The sequence below is a fragment of the Acipenser ruthenus genome, chromosome 23, assembly GCF_902713425.1.
Source record: "Acipenser ruthenus chromosome 23, fAciRut3.2 maternal haplotype, whole genome shotgun sequence".
NCBI classification, from domain to species: domain Eukaryota; kingdom Metazoa; phylum Chordata; class Actinopteri; order Acipenseriformes; family Acipenseridae; genus Acipenser; species Acipenser ruthenus.
Window position 1 is genome coordinate 23972966 of NC_081211.1, and position 19782 is coordinate 23992747.

Below are 19782 nucleotides of genomic sequence, written 5' to 3' on the forward strand. Positions count from 1 at the left end.
CAAAGGTTCTGGAATAATTATTCCGAAAATGCTCAATACAGGCTTCCTGTAAACACGCACTTGAAATGATTTCTAAAACACTTAATTGAAGTCTATCAGTAATTCCACTCAAAACCTCCTCAATAGGAAATCATCTTTACACTTTACTGGATCTCACTGTGGAATGAAACACGTGATAAATGTAGCTGTTAATGACTGAAAAGGCAGTTTCCTGATTGTCGGCGATGGTGAAATTTTCCAAGCTAATTTCGATTGTTATAACTAAAAACACATTGTAAAAATACACAGGCCAGTTTACAGCAGGGGGTTCTGTTGTCTATAAATTGAAACCCGAAGAGTCTGCAATGGGTTATTGCACAATTTGCATTGATCCAACTTGTGTCCAGTGGTGGTATTCTTTACTGTATAAACTTGATATCCCACAAATGGTTTCATATCTGGAGCCGCTGAGACCCAAAGCTACAGATAATATATGATTGAATATATGTTGAATATATGATTTCAGGGCTTGTAGGGTTTTCAAATCTCTGTATGTTTTTCAAATGAAATACATACAGAGTGCATTTATAATTTACAAATAGTACCAAAAAAAATAAATAACCTTTTTGTATTTTTTTAAGTTGTACATTGTTTTTTTTTAATAGCAGACAAAGAAACTTTTTTTTTTTTTGCGCCAAAAGGCATTATTTGTTTTCCTTTGTCATGAAAAAAAAGCTTCATTAAAAACCAATATAACGTCTTACCTGCACATTATTTCGTGTGTGAGTAAAACACGGCACATTTCAGGATTTTTGTCTTGTCCTTCATAAATAATAGCCTGGAAAAAAAAGAACATTTTTATTAAAGTCAACTTTGCTGCAGCTCCACCACTGTAAATACAGGGAAACCTGGTTCCAGACAATTATTTGTGGGTACAATTTCATTTTTAATATACTTTTTTCTATCAGGGAGGAGTGTATTTGGTAAATAAACTGTAAAGAACTGCCTCAGAACTTGTGATATGGTTTTAGGGTTACTAACTTACAACAACAAAAGCTATTGTTGAAGCATCTTTCATTTAATGAAACAAAGTGCTTTATAGTACAAACAAATAGTTTACGAGAACCCTTGAGACTGTTTTAGAATGATACAGGGCATCCAAATATTAAGAAACATTAGTGAAAGGAGAAAAAAAAGAGCAAGCCACAGGATTACCAATAACGACAGCACAATGGATTTAGGACAAATTTGTATCGAGAATACAGAAAGACACATTACTGATATGGTACCAAGGCACAAGAATAATGTTTATTGATCCATGCCATTGTAATGTGGATGTCAAAATCGACACAGTTATCCCTGTGGTACTATTCTATCTGTGCTGCTGTTATTGCCCCAGAGTACCGAACCATTACATAGCTACCATGATACCACTGCATGGCCATTGATTGGGTAAGAACCTATTTGTGGATAAAGGTTTGTGCACCCCTGCTTTCAAAGAAAGCCAGGCTTTTTCCTTAACTATTTTGGTACAGTTGCATGTTCAAAACTCATTCATTTGTAAAGCCCCTTGCACCTATGTTCTGTACTTGTTGTCTTTGCAAGCCCCATCTCCACTGGAGCATGTTTGGATTGTAAATTTGAAAGAAGGTGAGAAGTTTATCACTTGTTTGTCACGGTAACTATACTTCCTCCACCCCCTCCCCTTCCCCTTTTCGTAGTTTCAAGCTAGCAACCAGCTCTGCTGAGAAAAACAGACTTGATGCTAACCTAAGAGATTAAAATGAAATTTATTACTTCTGGCAGAAAATGGTCCATAACTGACCACATGTGTCATGGGAATCATGCGAGCTGTCCCAGCATTTCTGGCAGCGAGGGATCCGTTCACATGCTCTTTTTAACATACTGTATGGAGAGCATTAAATAAGTAGAAAAAAAAGCAATAGCAGCCTTTCTATTCAACACATTTTACAAACATATTTACATTTTAATAAGATCTTACTAATTCTAGTGACACAAGGATATTCGACGTGGGAGAACTAAGAAAACAGACAACATCAACACAAGGGTGATGTTGTAGTTCTGAATAGTGCAGGTAACTTGGCTTGTTTGTTTGGTATCAGTTGAATTGGTTTAAAAGCACAGGGGAAATAACTCACATTAAATGTGCTAAGTACACTGCATTACAAGATGCACACTAGGTAGCAATCAACAGGAATGCATTGACATCACTGATAATTTATACAGTGTTTTAATTAGAGAGGGGTTACAAAAGGATGCAAGACTGTATTAACAGATGCAATGACTGTGATGTTTATGTGTTTTCACAGCACTCAGTGGCAATAAAATGAGATTATGTAAAAGTAAAAAAGTGGTGGTGCCATACAAATAGTAAGAAACATTCTTTTGGAACTTTTTTCTAGTTTTCAAATGTTATCTTTTTTTTATTGCTTGTCAGTTGCAAAATGAAGTGAACTTAGTATTGGAGTAAAAAAAACGAGCCTGTCTCTAAATCACGTACTTAGCAGTATGAGTATTTGTAAATATAGATATGAACAGCACGCTTAAGCCTGTATCAATATGTAATAGTATATATACTGTGTATATATGAATGTTCTTACAATGCTGCTGTTATGTTTCCAGCTTTTATTGAACACTTGAATATTTATACCACTCTGTATGTTTCAGTCAAACGAAACAACTATTTACTAAGCGGGTGCTGTGGAGCTGTTTGCTGTGTCTGCTTTGAGCAGTGCAATCGTATTTATGTGCATTCACACTGTAACTACTCTAGCGTATAAAGCCCCAAACAAACGAGTGTATGTTGTACTGGAGGGAGCAGTTGGGCTGCCAGACTGGGCTCATACTGAGCCATCTGGCCTGGGCAGGGAGCTCTTCCAAAAAGCTCAGCTTTGTTTTCACCCCCAGACTCCAAACAGCACATTTTCTAATGCCGCGAATTTACATGTTCCCAAACACACAGCCCTGAGCAGCCACACGGTAGCAGCATCCAGTGTTGATTCAGATCATTTTGTACAATATTATCCTTTGCTAGTATTAGTTTATTATTGGTATGTACACATTTAATTTTTGCAACAAGCAACAAAAAAATCCTTTTTTTTTATGTCAGACACGGTGGGATTGTCTAAAGATGAAAAAAAAAATCAAGAGATTCCATTTTATATTTTATATTTTATCATTGCATGCATACCAAAATGTATGTTTATGGAAATCTATGATATAAAATTTCATTATTATTAATTATACTATTTTGTTTACATATTTTATTGTTTTACTATAATTTATTTATATTATTTTCTATTAATATTCTTTTTTTTTTGGTTTAAAGCCTTATTTAAAGAGAAAAGTGTATTCCGTAATCTAGTTCTACCATTTTATTCTGAATCAGAGCAGATCTATTTATCAATACTGGCTTTTCCTGCTGTTGCTTACCATTTGCAGTAGCAGTTCTGACAGATATTATAGTCTCCTTTATTTGTATGTTATTTTTTTAACTCTTTAAAACTTAAAACTTACTGCAACTTATTGCACCTTTTTCAAATACACTTCACTAAAAAAAAAACGTGCTTTTGCATAGAAATGCTTAAAATAACATGCATGCTTAGATTTATATGTGATCATGTCTTGAGGAAGTATGGTAGACATTCTAGCCCAGATGGGGCATTACGAGAAAAAAAACTGTCTAATTTAGTGTTTTGCATTTTGCATTTTGTTTTTGAAAGGTTCTGAAAAATAAACTTGATTTCTTTTTAACGAGAGCTTTGGAAGGTCTGATAATAATGGGAGGTGAGAAGATCAAAAGTCTGGCCTTGGAAACAAGATCTGGAAGATGCAGGAAAATAACCGAGCTGCACACGCAATCCTCTTACTCCTTGTCTCTGTCGAGAAATCCAGGGAGCTTTTAAAAGATGGAATGTCACAATCCTGACATACTGTACTTGCAAAATACATTCCTGTCTAGTGTTAATGCAGTACAGTTAGGAAAAACACAGTTAAAATGGCTATTAATCACAACAATTATTACTACTACTACTACTACTACTACTAATAATAATAATAATAATAATAATAATAATAATAATAATAATAATAATAATAATAATAATAATAAGCTGTGTGGAGTAGTGGTTAGGGCTCTTGACCGGAGGGTCGTGGGTTCAATCCCAGGTGGGGGACACTGCTGCTGTACCCTTGAGCAAGGTACTTTACCTAGATTGCTCCAGTAAAAACCCAACTGTATAAATGGGTAATTGTATGTAAAAATAATGTGATATCTTGTAACAATTGTAAGTTGCCCTGGATAAGGGTGTCTGCTAAGAAATAAATAATAATAATAATAATAATAATAATAATAATAATAATAATAATAATAACAATACGTTTAAAACTAAGCCACCCAAAGTGTTCAAAGAAAGTATTTTCTTTTCAGTATATTTCTTGTTTTCTTATAATACAAGCACACCAAACATTCAAAAGTTTACCACAGCAAATTAGCAAGGTCTTAGCAGTTTTCCCATGGCACACTATGCATTTACCATAGTATACCATGTTCATTTACATACTTTACTATAGCCTACCTCTCTGGGATTTACAATGCTTACCTATGCGTTATTACACTTTGCTTTTACTTTGGTAAACTTTGTATAACTGTTTCTTTGTCTTTTAATCTTTACACTAAAGCTGTAAGACCCCTCATTCAACATTATATCAGCAGAACATGTTCCACTGTCAGAGCAGGAGTCAGTAAAAAAACTTCTTCTAGAAGCACTAAACTAATCAACCTGTTTTTAATTAGTGGTCTGTGTTTGTATGGCAGCGAATATTTATTTTGAACTTTAAAACTGAGTTTGACGAATGGACGCATCATTCTTTATTGTATGGTTTTGTTTAGCAACAGAATGCCGTTGGAAATATACAGCAGAGAATGCCAAACTGCATATTGTGAAATATGAAATGGTAAGAGATCTTTTAAAGAAAAAGTTTACAGAAAGCTGTGAAGGTCCCGAAAACTAGAAATCTTGTTTTATTTATTATTGTGTGTTGCTACATCATCATAGTCTGTAATCAGGCTCTGGTTTGAGGAAATATCCAGCTACGATGATTTATTTCATCTGTACACATTTTGTTTAAGTAAACTAAGTGCTTATTGAACTGCTGTATAAGTGTTATATAAATAGATTTGACAGTCTAATAAATGATGGTATGAAGAGCATTAAAATAGCCTGCTGTCTCTTTTTCATAACTGCAGAAGATAAGGAATAAACACAGAGATCTATCTCTTTCTCTCGGGCAAAATATCAATGCACTTGTACAAGGTTGTACTATAAAAGATTCTGGAAATAGTTTCAAATACTCAGCCCAATGTGTACCAAAAGTTTCTTAAATTATTAAGGACACATTTTCCAATATAGGGCTACAAAATAGTGACCAAATGTCTGTCCAAAGTACAGCGCGAACAGGTGTTTATTTAGATAAACAACTATAAATGAACAACTAAAAGCTGGAATATAAATATACCACGAATGAACAGCAAGAAAACAAAGGATGTTGCCGATTAAACAAAAGTTCAAATTGCTCCACTTTTAAACACTCCCTTTTTATCTATGGACGTGTCACACTAGACATGTAGACTTGAAAGGAAAGAGAACAGCCTCTTTCACAATTTAAAAGATATCAGTTTAACAATGTGTTTCTAAATCTGCATGTTGTGATTTATCTCTCTGTTTTAAACAAAATGTAATCTAACAGAAAATGTTTAGACTAGGTGTGTCTATTACTTTGGAAACCTTTATTTGTACCCCAATGGTTGAGAATAGCCTCTAAGTACCAATGTACCAATAAATGCAGGTTAATTACAGGTGCACACAATACCCTCTGCCATTATACCCTGCATCTGTCATAGACTACTCAATTTGCTCAGCAGTGTTCTAATAACAGATACCCTTGCTCTCCTATTAAGCAGGGAGAGACAGCAGACTGATGTCACCATGACGTACTGTAGGTGTTTGCCGTTTGTGAAGAAGGCGCAACGCAGTGACTGTACAAACATGCTTAAGCTTTGAACTACACTTACGCTGCTAATGTCATACTCTGACAAGCAGATTAGTTTGAATACGATATCCAGCTTAATAACTGACACGTCACAAATGCACTTGCATTCTGCTAGAAGATTGCCCCAAACGTGTTTGATATTTGCTTTGTGCATATTGTCTCTCTGATTACAATGAACTATCGATATTGTTCACTATTGTTATTATTCTATAACTAGTTAACTTGTATTCAGCCAGCTGCCTTACACTTTGAAACAAACACAGCACATCAACAGCACATTGTTAACTGTAAGGCAGCTTCCCTACCCACCTTGAATAAATTTTATTTCACAAAAGTAACTGTTCTTCATTTGCAGTCTCTTCTCAACCCTAGATCTGACAACTGCAGCTAAAGCGTGTAAACAAGTTCTATAAATACATCAAAACACACTTCTCTTTTTGATACTGTTATCTGAACCATGAGGGTGCTCTCTATCATTGCAGTAATAAGCCACAGGCACCGTGATTGTATTGTTGTTTTTTTCAGTAGCCATTTAGGTAGTAGGGTAAGCGAAACATATACTTTGATTGACTAGTTGAAAGTAAAGGTTTTATTTGACCAAAAATATGTGATTTAGTCATATTTTCAAAACATATAAGAAGCATAATGTATGGAAACTAGTTACAAAAGGTGGTAGAGCAAGAAAATATAATTGCACCCCCAGACTGCCACACTATGGTGAATATTGAGATATGAAAACCATTGAAAACTATTATTATTATTATTATTATTATTATTATTATTATTATTATTATTATTATTATTATTATTATTATTATTTTAGTTAAAAACTAAAAGATTTAAATATGAATGCTGAGAAAATGTCTCAACCTGCACTAAAAAGAGATTTAAATTGTTTTGTTCTGTAAAATAAATACTGTTTATGCATACAGAATGTTTTTACACCAGCTGCAGGGAAATAGCAGGAAACTCCAGAACCTAAAGAGTTAACAGCATTGGTAATGGGCCACTGCAGGTCAAAAGTTTGCTATGTTGCAAACCTAGGAATAATATGGTGGTATGAACACAATAATAATAATAATATCTGAATCAACCCAAACACTTTGCTGGGGGCACACGGCAGTTAACATACAGTTACAAGGCTTCCTGTTTTTGATAGAAATGCTGTATTTTACAGGTATTTTCATAAAACACAGCGTTGGCACGTTGATATGAAGCACAACATCGACAATCTCCACCAGCTTTGTCTAAATTCTTCCTCTTACTGGTGGAATTCTAACTAGCTCTCCATGCTGTCGGAAAGCACTATATAGTCCCTTTGACTGTAACTAATCCCCCTGGTTATTATTGCGAACAATAAAAGTGTGTTCTTGAGACACCCAAAAGTGACAGCTCCACTTTACAACCTCACAGCCTAACACAGTCTCCACAGAGCCACAGCAGCGGCAGAGCAAGCCTCTTCGGAGTGGAGGGCTGTCTTTGTGAAGTGCATGCTGTGTGGATCACTACAGGATAGCACTGCTCTACGGAGAGCAGACCTGTCTGAGTGTGACTCTATTCACGTGTCCTCAGGGCTGAACACATCCCCTTTGTAAATCACATGCACAGAGAAAGAGAAGTCATACCTGTTTGGTCATGGAATCAATCAGCCTCACGTAGAAGTCCTGCTCTGTTCTAATACCTGAGGAAACAGCAAGACTGGGTTTACTGCAATTATTTACACAGCAGTGTGCCCCTTTTTCTTTGTTGCGGTGTAAACAGTCATGTCTCAAAAAATGTGTTGGATTCATTTATTTAGTGGTGATCTGTTAACTGGCTAATGTATCCATGACTGTCTCTAAGAAACTCATGTTATGTTATTAAAATATGCTGCAGCTTAAATATTTGGGAAATCCCTGACATTGAAAAAAGGGATTTATAATATATATATATATATATATATATATATATATATATATATATATATATATATATATATAAAGCAGTACAAAAGTACCATTTTTGGTATCTAGCCTTTAATTTTCCTGATGAGTACATTCATATTGGTGGTTATAGAACTACATTATTATTATTATTATTATTATTATTATTATTATTATTATTATTATTATGAGCCAGTAAACTACGTGTTTTAAGGCTTTGGCTAGGAAACGTTGTCCCTAGGCTTTTACGAATATACTGCTGCGCAACAATGATCTCCTATGATAAATTATTCATAAACATGAAGTCATACTGTAGTCTGAAGTTACAAAGCCGCAGAGACTTAGCAGGGTAGGCTAACTAACACAAGCTATAAGCCTGGGTCGGACAATGTTGGGGAATTAAAATATTATACAAATAACCGGGTAAAACGGACGTGTTTCTTACGCTTTGGCTATGCCTTGTACTCAGCCGATAACACTAAACAGCTGACATATAGTCTACACCGGGACGGCATTTTAAATTCACGTGAAATGGATCATGCATGCACGACAGAAGACGCAGTCATGAAAGGTGACCACGGTAACTCAGGTTGCGAGGGGCACGTATACAACACCCTATTTATAACATGTTAATAACACGTATATATATGAGTAAAACTTGAGAAAACTAAATAAATTAAAAAAGAAAAAAAAAGTAAACCAAAGTTAGCTCGTTATTTATGACTAAATTGAAAATGGGTTACTGAGAACTGATTTTTATTCGATCATACTAAGCTACGTATTATTATTATTATTATTATTATTATTATTATTATTATTATTATTATTATTATTTGGTAACTTGATTAAAGGAGATATTGAGGCCAGCTATCAAGCGGTTCTACTCAGGATAACATTTGAAGTGAAATTGCAGAATAGGCGTTAGGTCTGTAAACAAAACTGTCAATGCTGATATCAAAATGCAACCACAGAGTCTTACCATTGCTGTAGAGGAGCTGTAGTCTATAATGTATTCCATTATTAGTTTTTTCACCACTAGATTCCTAAGAAAAATCAAATAATAAAAAAGTTAACATTTGTTTGTAAAAAAAAAAAAAAAAATACATAAAAAAATAAAATACACAAAAATAGACAGGCCATTGCATATACATGATTTTAAAAAAAAGAATGAAAAAAGTTTTATTTCATGACAAGAAGGAGTTGGTAATGTTATGTTTTGCCAGCACGATAGCCGTGTTTGTAAAACTTGACAGTAAATGAATGTTAGAAGGTTCGCATGCAGGGATAGTGAACACAATGTGTGAAATATAAATACGTTGAGTGAAAATAAAACTCAAAATCGACAGCATGTTTATAAAATGTGCCTTATCGTAGTAAATACAGAAGGTGACACCTTTAGAGACAGTATAGCGAAGCATCTGACATCACCGTCTCAGTGATCAAAGAAAAAAAAATCTATTTTAATACTTCCTTTACGTTATCAAAACAAGTTTATTTTGCACTGGACCGTGCAATTGTGTAACTACAATGAACTCACTCATAGTGTAGTGTTCAGCGCACTAAAACATGCAAAACAGATTATATATAAAGCCTATATCATTCGAATGTGCATTAAATACATTGTCAAAAATAAAACGACGTATAGAATTGTATCTAAACCTATTACCAGTGTTCCCACTATTAGGTGTGCAGGCTCGGTAACAAAGGTGCAATATATTTAAACCCATATAACATGTTACTATCCAAGGAAGCTAAAATAAATATGTACAAGTCTTTAAGTAATAATAATAATAATAATAATAATAATAATAATAATAATAATAATAATAATGTAAGCCATTATTTTTATTTTATCTTTTAACTGTACATTGTTATTTGTTTAGGTTATATTTACCTACATTCATCTTATTTCATTGTATTAATGCAAACAGTATTACTACTATTATGATTATTAAGATTAAGAAATATAAGCCTAAACTCTGTTTATTAAATCATTTGCCATCAGTTCTGGAGCAGCCTACAGCAAACGGTCTATTACAAATATGCCTCTATATATATATATATATATATATATATATATATATATATATATATATATATATATATATATATATATATATAGTAAAACAAGACTTACTTTTTCCTTTTCTATAAATCCCAAGAAAGTAGTCCTTTCAATCTCCACTGGCTGTCCTTGTCTGTCGTATAGGGCCAGCACGAAGTGGAAAAAGTTGGATTTCCTCAGGTTGGAAGGCGGATGTTTCTCGAAGTGAGCCCGGGCTAGACCCACTCCACTGCGGATACACGGGCAATGAGGAGTCGGTATTAGTAAAATAGCAGGGTGAAAGGGAACTGCATGCGAGTATTATTATTATTATTAGGCCTATCGTTATTATGTTTATTGTATCTATTCAATGTCACTATTTATGCTCAGTCTCTCTTTTTTTAGCTTTTTATTGCTTTACCCTTATCATTTTGACATTTCACTTTAATTTTCCTTTTTTTAACTTTAAATTTCCTTTTATAATTAATTTGTAACATTGTGTTTATTAATTTAATATGAACTGTGTTTCCTTTTCCAGTCGTCTTAATTTAAATGTATGTTCTTTCTATTTTCATATTACACCGCTGAGTTGCGTATTCACGCACACTATACGTTTAAAAAAATCATACTTCCTCCTCAATTTATTTTTCTTTTAACTTCGTCACAATTTAAACACACAACGTTTTTATCACCCGAGAATGAAAAAACAAACACAACATTCCCTATCAAACACAGTAATATCTTAAATAGTCGGTTTGCAATAGTCTATATAAGGCGTGTAAAATCATAACAGTACTGTATCACACATGTGTTTGTATACGAAAGTGGATAATAGTATCCGAATATAATTGAATAACAAATTGCTTATTGCCAGCGTTTAAGGACAATTCTTTAAACCTTGTATTATTAATATTGTTGTTCTGTGAGCCAGCCTGTGCGTTTGTAATAAGAAATGCTTTAGTTTCAAATTAACTTTCAAAGTAGAAACTAATGCAAGACAACCATGGGTACTTTGGTTTTTACCACTAGTACCAGTACAATGTTTTAAATATAGATACACAATGTAGATCGATATTAAATATATATATTACATATACTTTATAATTCCTTGTTTTGGCTTTTAAAAAGAAAAAAACGTGCATGCTTAACGTTCAACATGTTTGCCACAAATCCACATTTGAAACTCTTTATCAAGAAGAGATGCCGAGGGTTGAAATGCTACAGACTCGACACGGTACCAGTAAGCAGATGCTGTTTTGTAACTTACATTCTGAACAATTAGAAATGTGAAAGAATGCATTCTATCAGTGTGTTTGTTATATTCCTGTTGAAATTGCTAAGGCTGTTCGCCTGACGTTCTCGAGATTCACGAATTCACGGCGGCGGATGCTGCTACTGCATCAGGCTTACCTTTGAGCGGCTGTATTTGCATCCAGTACCCCGGCTCCCTGCATCCATGTTCGGACTGCATTCATCCCCGTCCCGATGGGTTCTTCTTTCATGCTGCTCCCACTCCTTTGAATGTTTTCCTGAATCCCAAACATGAAAACAACCTTTTCTTTTCCCGACCTTGTTTCCTTCAAATCACCAGTGAATGATGTAACGTGTATATAAGAAAAGATATCAGGAGAGGGGGACCACGCTGTCAGAATCCAGGTTTGTAGATAGGCACAATCACCAGGAAAAAAAAAAGAAATGACTGCAAGTCAGAAAAAAACAATACTTGAGGGTTGGTTGCTGTCCCTTCTGTATTAAGAAAAGCCTTAATAAACAGATCTGATGTCAGTTTCAGAAACAATAGGATCAACTACAGCTTTCAGACTGCTAGATCAACTGTCATCATCATCCAGTGACAAGTTTTTTTTTTCTTTTTTTTCAACAGAGATCTTTCTCTCCTTAAAGGAAATGAATGAGAAACAGGATGCGAGAAAGAAAGGTGGACCCTTGTGGATGAGGATCCCGTGTTTTCCCCCCTGTTAAAATGGGAGTGATTTGTGCGCTTTCCCCTAAGGAATCCGGTTTGACTGTCCCTGGGAGCAAAACACAAGAACACTAACCCCAATGGGAGGGGGCGGGGTCGAGACACAGAGACCCGCCCCCAAAAAAGAAATGTACCGCCCCCCTTGAGCACGACTTCCAATCGGCGTTCGCTGGCGTCTAATTATATATTGGAGTCCTGCACAGTCTGTTTAGCATACAGCATCATCACAAACGCAAGCACCCGAAAGAGGCGTCTTACCTTCTTCACGATATCAGAGAGATAACAGTATACTCGGCCCTTAGCCATCGCGCAGTATTGAGCAGAACCATAATTCATGATTACTGAATAATTATAGTTCACGCACATGATGTTAGCAAATGCACTTGTACACTCGGTTAAATCCTCGATCAAGCAGCATGCATATGAATCTGTCTTTTGCTATTGATGTGTTTAAATCTTATTGTACCCTAACAAGTTCAAGCGTATTAAGACGCGTGTTATCTGTCTTAAATGATGCTACGTGGTACTGGCAAGCTAATATCGAGACGTGTGTTGAACTGTAAAATGATTGTGCAGTGGACTGAGGCTTCTACAGTGTAACTGGCACTTAACAAATGTTGCAGTGCTGTTTTCTCCTGCCTGTGATGAAACACAACACATTCAGGCTTAATAAAGAGTGGGCATATACCGACTGGATGAACAAAACTTCGAGTAGTACCGATTACGCATTCAGTCTATGCTTTGTTCTCCGATGAACAATACACAGGGGTGGATTAAATCATTTGTTTAGTTAGTTTTATATGTATGTTTTCCATTATTAGTTTTTGGGATGCATCTATTTTATAATTCATCAAAAAGAAAAGAAAAAGAAAAAAAAACGGAATATATTTGAGTCTGGAACGAAACAACCTATACATAATCTGAGCGGATGAACCGAACTTGGAAACTCTATGAATTAATACAATAAACAGTACATCTACACTTTAAAATTACTGCCCATTAACTAAGTCAGCAAAACCCGTTTGACAATGAACTTGGTTATGATGCGTAACCTAGTTTTTAATATGAATAAGCATACTGGCAAAACCACCGCTTTCATCCAGACGAGACAACATAATAGATACTCGATGTAACTAACGCCTGTTAGATTACACAAAGGGCTTGAAGAGTGCTGTATTCATTGCTCTGAATGAGAGTGGGATTCCCCTTTTAAACACGACCACGAAACCTCTCACTGCTAAGCAAATATCATTAATCACACAGTATGCTCTTGTAGTTGTTCTTTCTTTCACTCTCATTTAAATCAGATCTTTCATTGATTTCTTTCATTGCATCAGTAACGTTTTCATTTCTCAGTTCGTTGTGGACATCATTTCAATGGATTTATTGAACAGGCTTCCATATTACCTTATTACCGAAAGTGTCTAGCGATAGCTATAATTTGGGTACACCGGCGTTTTTAAAGCTCGTTAATGTCAGATGAGGTACCTTTCAGAAGCTGAAGAAAGTAGGTAGTTATTAGCATTTTCCCCCCCTCTTTGCAATAAATAAATACATGAATAAATAACTTACTAAAATGAATTTTGTTTGGAGAAAACTGTTGTTGTGTCAATACTATGGTGACAATTAAAATGCATTTTAACATCAAAACGTTCAGTCGTTTAATGTGGCTCCGTTATTGGTGACTTGGTTTTTGGAAGCAATCCCTATACTTGGAAATCCTTCAATTCATTCCGCCGCTTCGTTTGATTTAATATATTGTTTACGCTAATGTATGAATGCCTGACGTTTGAACTCCGTGTAGAGAGCCATGCATAATTTAGCCTTTGATTTTAACGGCTGGATTTGTCATACTTAAATTAAAAGATCAAAAAGACCTTAAAATTCCTTTCCCCCATTCCCCAAAGTGTTTTTGAAACGTATATATTATATAAATAGTTTCACTTGTATTGTATTCCGACTAATATATTTATTAGTATCACATTTGTTTGTTTGTGGTAAGTATTGGAATTAGTTGTAACTAATTCATCGATAGTTTCCGGGATACCCTTCATTTTCAATAAGATAATATAATGCTTCTGTCATCAGTGGACAATTTACACTATCTCTGTATTTTAAACTAGAAAACGATTGCACATCGTATAATACACTGAAATGCATTAGCCTACTGTAATAATAATAATAATAATAATAATAATAATAATAATAATAATAATAATAATAATAATAATAATAATAATCATAAAACATATTAACGCCATATGGTTATATAAAAAAAAATGATTCGGTTCCATTTAAGGATATAATGGATTTCTCTTAATACATTTAAAAGAGAAATACAGTATAAACGACTATATATATATATATATATATATATATATATATATATATATATATATATATATATATATATATATATATTCTGTCCATTCACTTACATAAAAATAATCTTCAATCTTTGCACAGTAAAAATGTTTTTTATTTTATTTTTATCATTATTAAATTGGTTTCTAAACTATTTCGTAAATGTACTTATTCGAAATTCTAATAGCCTACAAATAACAGATTTTCAAATGTCTGCCATTCCTTAAAAAATGTGAATATTAAATACACATTGAAATGAATGTCCTTGCAGCACAAAAGTGTGTGATTGGCAAGTTGTGTTTTGTTCATACAGAGATGGATACACTGTATCAGCAGACTTTCCGATGTGCCTTTCAGCTTTATCATTTGATTTCCCTCTGCCGTTCTACAGAGCCCTAGCAATCCCGACAAGCTCACTTCAGCCAGTCCCTATGGGCAGCTGGTATTTTTATCCTTTGGCCACACAAAACCCACAATAGAGATGAGGCAACTATAAAAGGAATCTTAAAATTCAATAACAAAGATATTTAGAGACAACGCTGCCTGATGATTTAATACAATAAGCGCGACTGCCTCGAATCCAAGGGAAGATGCAATCATTGTATCTCGCGACGCTTCAAGTGCTGCTTGTTTAACTGTAGGGAGTCTGGTTGGAAAAACTAACCTTTGGGGTACTAATACCTCGCACTTTGAAAAGTACACGTGTTCCATCAGGGAAACACACAGTTTGGGTGTTACAAATAAAATAAAATAAAAATGCTACACTTTTCAACACTGAATTTCCTTTTTTTAGTATAATAGAATGACTGACACTCTTAAAAAAGCATGAGAAGAATTTGAAATTCGGAATGCTTCAAAGTTAGAACCCACTTAGAGGTTCTCTAAACAGAGCATCTAATAAAGCACTTATGATCCTGAGGGTCAGGTATTGTGTATGACTGGTTCTAACAGGATTCCAGAGAAAGCCGAAATGTTCTATACAGAAACCTTTCAAAGAGAGAGGAACACACATCACCATTTCATCAAACACGCTTTGCTTAAGAGTTATGCATTCTACATGCGTGTCATAATATACAACACCAAACATGTCCATGTTTAATTTAAATAACATAAATGGTGCTGTCACAGATTTGAGTCACACACATGGTCAATCCTAATTTCCCGTTACTTTATTAGGTAATGATAGGAATTTTAAATACCCTGGAAACAGAAGGATAGAATGGGACAGTGTGGGGCAAAATATCTCAATATTTCATTTCAGACAAAATGTTATTACTCTACTTATTAACGAATGAGACTCTGTGCACAGACTCCCATAACCTTGCAGTGTTTGAATGCAAATCCTGCTTTCTTTTTAAAACCATCTATTTTGTATCACCCTTGAATGACTCAAACTACCGGCCACTTTCATGGGCATATAAAGTTTCTTAGCAAGGCATACTTATGTTTTTTGTATTAGTTGCATCCATCCTTGAACACCTAAGCATAAGGTTTTGATATATTATTTTATTTCTCTGAAATGCTTGCTCTTACTGAACATTACATGGCTTCAACCCATCAGAGAGTTCATCAGACCCCAGTTGAAGTGTATGTGATGAATTGCTATAGCTCACTGGTGATTCTCAGAAACTTAACAACTCACTGGCTACAGGACTGACTCTGAATTTACCTGCTAGCAACTAGCCCATTATTAACAATGTTAATGTTTTAACATTCCATGCTATATATATATATATATATATATATATATATATATATATATATATATATATATATATATATCATCATCATCATCATCTTCAGGCCTCCCCAAGATTCTTCCACAAAAGCCTGTCTGCTGCGTCCCTCATCCACGTTGCTCTGACGTGTTTCTTAATTTCATCTTGCCATCTTCTGGAGGTCTTCTTCTTGGTCGCTTTATATCTCTTGGGATCCAGTCTAGTATCTCTTTGGTCCAGCGATGGTTTGTTCTTCTTGCTACATGTCCGGCCCACACTGCCATTTCAGTTTTTTCGCTCTTACAATAACATTGCATGCTTTTGTTTGCGCTCTTATCCATTCCTTCCTTTTCCTGTCTCTTCTTGTTATTCCCAGCATGCAATCCTTCCATACTTCATTGAGTCGTTTGTAATTTTTGAGTCATTTTTGCACTGATATATATATATATATATATATATATATATATATATATATATATATATATATATATATATTATTTCAGAAGGCCTGATATCAAATAAAACCCAGATGGACAATGTGAATGAACACGCATTTCAAAGCCACATCAGTAAATGATGCTTGTTGTCTGAGGTTTGATGCGGAAGACAAAACTGTTGAAGGCTTTATTTGATTTGATTGGAATTGATTTTACTTAAAGACTGTCCAAAACGTATCAGTTTTACAAAAACAAACAAACAAACAAACAAACAAACAAATAAATAAATAAATAAATAAATAAATAAATAAATAATCATTTTAAAAACCTGTGTCTAACAGATGAAATATAACCCTGTGCTGCTGGGAGTAGCAGAAGCAGGGCTTCTTGTCTCGATGCAATTCATTTGTTAGAGAAATTAAACAAGACTGTCAGCAGGATAGTTTTCTTGCAGAGTGGGCAAGATGGGATAAACAGTGTCCCAGATTTGATTTCTTTTTTACTTATTTCTTTAATTATCTTTAATGATGCTCCTCCATTTGGTCTGGGTTATCTACTTGATTTCCTCTCAAAATGTATTAATTCCACTAAAAATAACTGTATGAAAGGACCTACAAGATTCGAACAGCATGCACCTTAATCCCTAGACCAAAGTATACACTGCAATGTATGTTAAAGGTTTTACCCAAGTTGTGTTAGAATATTAGCATTAACAGCAGTTTACCTTTAAAAAAAAAAAAAAAAAAAAAACTCCGCTGGAACTATGGCCTAGTAAATCTGTTACAACATCGTTGTGGTTTAAGTGGAAAGATAAACAAGGGCTTGAGTTTTAGATTTCATAGTTGTGGTAATAAAGCCATTTTTTCACATATGCCTCCTGAGCTCGATCTCAGTTTCAGTCCGACAAATGTCTAAAAGCTGCCAAAACCTATTTAACACTGAAAAAAAAAAAAAAAGATTGGCAGTGATAATATTTAGTTTTCACGTTGTGTTGTGCAAACTCATTGCCATTACTAAGTAATAACCAAGTTAATATTTTCAATGCACAGTGCAAACAGAAGTATTAGACTTCATATATGCATTAAATAAATCTAATGCGGCAAATGTTTTGCAGTAAATATTATTATTATTATTATTATTATTATTATTATTATTATTATTATTATTATTATTATTATTATTATTCACATTCACATTCATATTCACATACACATATACAAAACTGCGGTGTCGTTTGTTTGTATTGACTAAAATAAAATGTTGTACTTACGTTGATTTCATTAGCCAGCTGTGAAAATCACCTGGTTATACAAGAACGAAGGTGTTGGTCCAAAAATACATTTCTATTAAGTCTCCTTGAAGCTGTGTTCAACAAAAGTTAGAGAGAAAGAACGAAAGAAAAGAACAAGTGCGCCATCTTGTGATTTCTGGTGGTATGGCGTTTCGTATTACAGGTTAAATTATCTTGTTAAAAAACGCAGTCGATGATCGTAGACTAGTATTACACCATAATAGTGAAGTGTATGCTGTTCTACTGATGTCAGCTTCAGGAAAAGAATGGATAACCTGTAATAGACAACACGGTATTAGCAATGTAAGATTGATCCTTTAGTTTATGTGGAAATCATAGATCAAACGACCTATATGAAAATGGCCAGTTTGTAGCTCAGGAAATGTTATTTTTTTAAAAAATGTTTATCCCTAGGCCTACCTATGTGTTATTTATTGTTATTGGTTAGTAGAAATAGCATAACACAAATTAAAATAAATAATAATAATAATAATAAAAGTTTTCTAACACCATGCATCCATTGTAGACTGTGTCACATTGATGCTTTTATAATATTTGACGAATGCAATCTATAGTTCATTGTTTTCCCTTAAGCATATTTGACATCTAATGGTAAATAGTTTGAAAAAAAAAAAAAACCAACAACAACAACAACAACAACAAAAACGTACAATACCGGGAGCGGCCCAACACTCACTGACTGTTCTGCTGTGGAAAAAGGCGTTTGCTATTTTATTGTGTAGCAACAGTGACATCTTGTGGCATTTTAAAATTACTTTGCTGATGGACTTTTCATTGGATATACCAAAAACCTTTGGAATAAAATAAATTCTGAACAGCAGTGAATGTAAAACAGCCAAAAGGCAGTGGCCTCAAAGAAGTATTGGGACAATAAGGCAGTTCATATCAGGGACCAACACCAATACACCTATATAGCACCCTTTACTGCCAAATCCATCCCAAAGAGCTTTATGACAAGCCAGAACATGCACTGTGTACTACTGGTATATTATATTAATATTCATCTGAGCCGGGTGTGAAGTGTTTACAACTCAACCCAAAATATATACAAACAATCCACAAGCTTTTATGGAAATACCCAAGACCTACAGCCAACTTTGAAAACATCAAATACAATTAAAAAGCTATTAACTGGATACCCTTTGACATCATTTGAAAGTGTTATTGACCGAGTTTGTCAACATTGAAACGACTGACCCCTTGTTTAGAGATAGGAGGTAGTGGGTAGAAATGTTCCCCAGGCTGTCATAACGCTATAAAATGAGAACTTTCAGTTTCTCGGTTCAAATGTGTGTTTGAAGCTCGTTTTGTGACTTTGGTGCTGGGTGTGAATATAAATCTTCTGGGAAACAAGGTTTTCAGGAAAAGGGGGTTATTATCTAGTTCCTGCTCCGCTGGTGGACAAAGAAGAAATCAATCTTACTCTTTGCAACAAAGCTTTGGCTTGCGGAGGCCTGAATAAACTCTGTCTTTGAACTTCGCAAGGAGGAAGGCGCTCAAGAAGACCCTCTTCTACTCTTCCTCCTTGAAAGGGGCTTTTGTTTATTCTCGTCTTTTCCTGCTGCCGGTACTAAAGGGAATTAGGAGCACACAGGAAACAGACTGCGATTGCAGCACCTTTCTTCTCAACTTCTTCACACGTTGCCATATCAAGGGGTCGGGAAAGTGTAAAGGGCAGAACGTTACACTGTGACCCAGTTCATGGGAATGGGAATTAGGTTCGGAAGAAGGCTGTTCATATATGATCCATAACTTCAACTCAATCAGAATTCAAAGGTGAAACTATAAGAAACTAAGTCAAGACATTTCAGCCAACACCTGCTTCTTTGTACTTTAAGTTGTACCTGTCCATATAAGAACAAGCGACACCCGTGTCATAAATTTGGATTGTTTGAATGGAACTCAATATTTTCTTTCATTTTTAATTACTTGCTGTTTAAAATTCCATTAGCA

General features: G+C 34.5%; 1 protein-coding gene across 4 annotated transcripts in view; it reads right to left on the bottom strand.

The window, feature by feature from the left end:
- The window catches only part of LOC117412729 (transcription factor COE1-like), a 137230-nt gene extending 125186 nt beyond the window's left edge, over positions 1-12044 (bottom strand). For all 4 annotated transcript variants that reach the window (XM_058996885.1, XM_058996883.1, XM_058996884.1 and 1 more), the window contains exons 1-5: positions 11428-12044; positions 10111-10267; positions 8953-9016; positions 7677-7732; positions 744-817 (exon numbers count right to left, since the gene is read on the bottom strand). In XM_058996885.1, coding sequence (XP_058852868.1) covers positions 744-817; positions 7677-7732; positions 8953-9016; positions 10111-10267; positions 11428-11561 — 485 coding nt within the window. In that variant the 5' untranslated portion in view covers positions 11562-12044. The remainder of the gene's footprint in view (positions 1-743; positions 818-7676; positions 7733-8952; positions 9017-10110; positions 10268-11427) is intronic.
- Positions 12045-19782: the final 7738 nt, after the last annotated feature.